The sequence below is a fragment of a genome, unplaced genomic scaffold (genome assembly GCF_019419815.1).
Source record: "Pyrus x bretschneideri cultivar Hongxiangsu unplaced genomic scaffold, Pyrus_bretschneideri_v1 Contig11, whole genome shotgun sequence".
Taxonomy (NCBI): Eukaryota; Viridiplantae; Streptophyta; class Magnoliopsida; order Rosales; family Rosaceae; genus Pyrus; species Pyrus x bretschneideri.
The window spans coordinates 6722147-6727186 of record NW_025999402.1 but is presented as its reverse complement, the minus strand read 5'-3'; the positions used below and the strand labels follow the sequence as shown (position 1 = coordinate 6727186).

Here is a 5040-nt window from a genome sequence, read left to right as displayed (position 1 = left end):
ACGTCTTGTAATCGGTTGTCTTAATTGGTCATGAAACGCTCTATTGATTCTGTCAAAATGCCACTTTTGTTTTATTTTCAACATATACTAAAGATATATCTTAAAATAATTAGCTTGAAATATTAAAATAGAAGGGTAACATCAATAAAACCTACAAAGTAAGGGGCAAATCTATAATCTACATCAAGGAAAACAGTGTCATGAACCAAAAATATAATATTATAAATTTACTACAATACAAGGCCAAGGAAGACCTGGTTCTTGTGTTCATATTATGCCAACAAAAACTCTCTCTTCACCACAATTGGAGGAGAATTTTCTGGGTTTTGTCTACCGATAGACTTACAACAGATCCCTTATTTTCTGTTCAATTTCTCATTAATTTAATCAATTTTTGAAGTAGTAGATATAGCCTTGCTTTAGAGAGAGAGAGTGAGAGAGCACCAAGAACAAGATAAGTGGGGAAAGAAACAAATAAGGAGAGTCTGGAAGTAAGACAAACGAGTGAGAAAAAAAAAAATCTGTCTTCCTTTTATCTTTATCTTCCTTCAATGTCAATTATCACAGGTAGTGCTGCTACTGGGAGTTTCTCTTCAGGAAATACAGGTGGAGAAGAAGTTCAACAGCAACAACAAGAGCTATTAAATCACCATGCAAACTTTCATGGCTCCAACTCCTTCCTTCCAACAACACCTAATATCAATAGCAATGGTATTTCCACTACTCAAGTACAAAAGCAAGCTCCACCAGCTAAGAAGAAAAGAAACCTACCAGGAACTCCAGGTAGATCAGTAGTTCAAAAGTTCTTACTTTTCTGTTGAAGTTCACCAATTGAGTCTGCTTGTCAGCCGCAGACCGGACCTGATTGTAGTCTGGCTCGTCTAATAAACTCAAATCAAGTTTTTTCTCTTTCGGTTGTGATTAATCTTTCTTTATCAAGATTTTTCCCTCAAAAAGAGATGGTCATTATTTTGAAGTCATTTTATCTTTGAAAGACATTTAAAAATAAATAAAAATTGATGTTGGAGAGATTTGATTGAAATTTTGTGCACATATATATGCTTAATTGAGCTTGATTGATATTTAAAAACTTTCATTTTAGTTTCTTCGTCAATACATGTATTTCTTATCTTCTAATTATTACTTTGAATTAATCTACGAGTAATTAACTTCTTTCTATGTATCCTCTTGGTCAAAATATGCATGCTTGCATATATTTAATTTTTTCAAATGTTTAGTTCTTAGATAGCTAGCTTCAAACAGATTTGATTCAGTTCTTGAAGGAGAGCCGTGGATTATTTGTTTTCCAGACAAAAAAAATATTGCTGGGGTCAGAAAGCATGAACCATATGTATTATTGATATCTCTAAGTAGTTTAAAAGGGGTTCAATTATTGGCTTGATGTTTTACAATTATTGGAGTAAAGTATACACTATTGGCTTGCCTTGACTATGGTCTCCCTCCTTTGTTTCCTTATTTTGTGTGTTCAACTATTTCAAGTAAAAGATCTTCATATATACATTCCAATTGTTCATGAAACATCTTATTTCCTTTCTCTCACACGAGATAAGAATCTGTCTTGTAATCGAGTGTTTACAGGTCGCCAAATTGTGGATAGTCATTACGTTTCCCCTAATGACTATCCACAATAAAATGTTCCAAATTTCTTAATGCATTTAAACTTCCAAATGCTAATTTAATTAATATTGAAACATATGTACTAGTTGTTGAAAAATCCATGTAAATGCAGACCCAACTGCTGAAGTGATAGCCTTGTCACCAAAGACCCTGATGGCCACAAACCGGTTTGTGTGTGAAATTTGTAAGAAGGGGTTCCAAAGGGACCAAAACCTCCAACTCCACAGAAGAGGTCACAACTTGCCATGGAAGCTTAAGCAAAGAACGAGCACTGAGATCATTAAGCGAGTCTATATCTGCCCCGAATCCTCCTGCGTCCACCACGATCCATTGCGGGCGCTCGGGGATCTTACGGGCATCAAAAAGCACTTTTTCCGGAAGCACGGTGAGAAAACCTGGAAATGTGACAAGTGCTCCAAGAAGTACGCGGTGCAATCGGACTGGAAAGCTCATCAAAAGACCTGTGGTACTAGAGAATACAGGTGTGACTGTGGAACCATCTTCTCCAGGTAATTAAATTAATATTCTAGAAAATATGAGTTTATTATAAAAAAATTATACTACTGTCTATATAATTATACAATTTGAACAACTACTCTGACAAATGTTTTGTATAGATATGTTGTGCTGCTTGTGCATGCATGAACATATAAAATTAATAATATATATATATATATATATGTATGTATGTATGTATGTATGTATATACATATATATTTAATATTGACAACTTGACTGAAACTAATCTTTCCAAAATTTATTATTGAAAGTCCTAATCATTCTTATTCAACAATCATTTGTTATTAAACCTTCTATGCAATAGAATAAATGTATATGGTACTTAATACATTAATCTTATTTAATTTTGTCTGTCTATACACGCCGGCCACTAATCAAGAGACTTATATATTCAGTTTTTTTTTTTTTTTTCCCTTAACCGGTGGGATTCTTTGGCTTATAATAATAATTACTGTGATGGTACTCAGTTTCTACTTTGTTAAATACGTCTAAATTCGAGTCTCATAAACTTTATATAGTTTAGCTTACGATAACTATTGGCTATCCATTGTGCAGAAGAGATAGCTTCATCACCCACAGAGCTTTTTGTGATGCCATAGCTGAAGAGAACAACAGAAACCAAGGAGTAGTACCAATGTCCAACAATATTATGGGAGCACCAAACCAAGGCCAACTTTCCAACAGTGAGCTCGTCATCCCGGCATCACCGCCCATGAACAACAAAATTACCGACAACCCATCGTCAGCAAGATCAGATACCACTACATCTGATCAATTTCATCATAATTTTGATGCCAAAAATGCCCCTTTAACCCTAGAACCCCAACTACCCTTCCCAATGCCCACAAAACCCGTAAACATGTTACCGAGAACCCTAAACAACAACACTTCATCATCAACATCACCATCGTCACTACTGTTCGGATTAAACCACAGCGGGCACGGTCAATCACTCATCCCCAACTCATCAGGCCATTTATCCGCCACGCAACTGCTACAGAAAGCGGCTCAAATGGGTGCAACTATGAGTGGTGGTCCTAACCCTAACCCTAGTGGTACAACCATAACAAGCATGGCACCCTCAACCTATGGTACAGCTACTGGTGGGTACAACATGAACCCCTTCATGCAGCAGAGAGATCCTAATAACATTCTGCAATTAGAGACCTCGCCGCAGTTTTTTGGCGCTAATTATGCGCAACTGGGGATGTTTAGCGGGATGTTATTCGATCATACTCAGAACGATGGTTTGTTGAAGAACATGGAGCATGAAAATAATGGGACTTCAAATAAAATAGGGTTCGGGGGTGCTAGTAATGTGAGTAACGGTGATACGTTGACCGTTGACTTTTTAGGGCTTGGAGGATCGGGTAATAATAATAGAGCAGAAAACTTTCATGATCTGCAGAAACAACAACATGGCCAGCAAGATCAGTTGGGGTTCGGAGGAATTGATGATCATGATGATCACCTAAGAATGCAAAGATTTGGACGATCATGATCAGTTGGTCATGGATGAATGAGAAGCTTGATTAATTAAGTGTAGTTTTTTAGTTTTACTATCTGCATTAGCTAGGTTTTCACATGTTATAATCTCCGGTGACAATTTTTAGTTTCAGCAAACAGAAATGAACTGTTTCGGTCGATCTTCTTTAAGATTTTTTTTTTTTGTTTTTCTCCTGTTAATTTTAGGACTTTATTTCAAGGTTCTTCGACGTTACTATAGATCTTTTATTATTGAATTAGAAATAGGAATAGGGCAATTATTTTGATAATGTTTCCTTCTTCTTTCTTTTTCCCCAGTCTCGTTCTTTTTTTCAAATGCCAAAGTAATTAACTTTTGTAAGGGAGCCAAAATATTTAGTTTCGGAATTCTTTGTATTTAACTTTTTATGTAGCATATGTGTGGAGTGTGGTACGAGAAATTTTCCATGAGAAGACGTTTTAGAAATGACTCATTGAGTACTTAGCTTAATGGCATGTCATTAGCCATGGAGTTAGGTTTTCTAATTTATTCCATTAAAAATAAGTTATATGGAAGTGTGATATTTCATCTAGTAAAAGTTTTATTTTTTTATTTTTTTTAAGAAATGATATTATCTACACTAAGGGGTGGGGGAGTGAGCTAAGTTTCACAATGGGCTAGTAATAATGTGGTTCAAATTCGTCTTGGTGAGAATCAAACCTAAGACATCTCACTTACATATAAAGAGAAATACTTGTAGACCATAATACTAAGTGGCAGTCAAAGTTATACTATGTGTAAATCAAATAGGTAAAAATTAAAGGATAAAAAAACATGACGATGGACAGTTTAACTTAATAACTTTACTTAAACCATGCAACATATCTGCTCGTTCAAAAATCCATACCCCTTCATCAAAATAAGTACAACTTATGGGTAAGTAATTAGGGTTGGCTCAGTGAAGATGTTGAGTTAGATATGAAGGGCGGACGAGTTCTTCCATCGCCACCACTCGTTTGGACAATTGCCGGCATTGCCACACTACTTTCATGCATGCAAACATATATGCTCAACCAGATATATGCATAATCACACTGTCCTCCGGCTGCCGGAAATAGGGTGCGAGAGGTAACAATAATCTGGGCAGAAAGGCCCCCAGCGGACCAATTTGCTTCACTACAATCCGGGTTTAGGCGGCGGCTTCCTGTCGGGTTAGGGAGAGCTTCTGTGGTTATTCTTGGTGCTGATTTTCTTGGAGTCACAAGTTTTCTTCTCGGGTTGTCGCTGGAAAGTAGTAGGAGTCAAGCTGATTTTCTTGGGTTTTCCCATAGGAGGCTACAGTAGGTGCATTGTCAGTTCTCTCTTATCCTACGACGTTTGATATAATTTTGTCAATATTGTGTGTCTGGATGGCATCG

At 36.4% G+C, this 5040-nt stretch overlaps 1 protein-coding gene across 1 annotated transcript; it reads left to right on the top strand.

Moving 5' to 3' along the window:
• Positions 1-241: 241 nt before the first annotated feature.
• LOC103965328 (zinc finger protein GAI-ASSOCIATED FACTOR 1) lies at positions 242-3813 on the top strand. Its single transcript, XM_009378370.3, has 3 exons — positions 242-783; positions 1751-2147; positions 2713-3813. Exons 1-3 carry the CDS (start codon positions 552-554, stop codon positions 3656-3658), a joined length of 1575 nt encoding a protein of 524 aa, XP_009376645.2. The 5' UTR covers positions 242-551; the 3' UTR covers positions 3659-3813.
• Positions 3814-5040: the final 1227 nt, after the last annotated feature.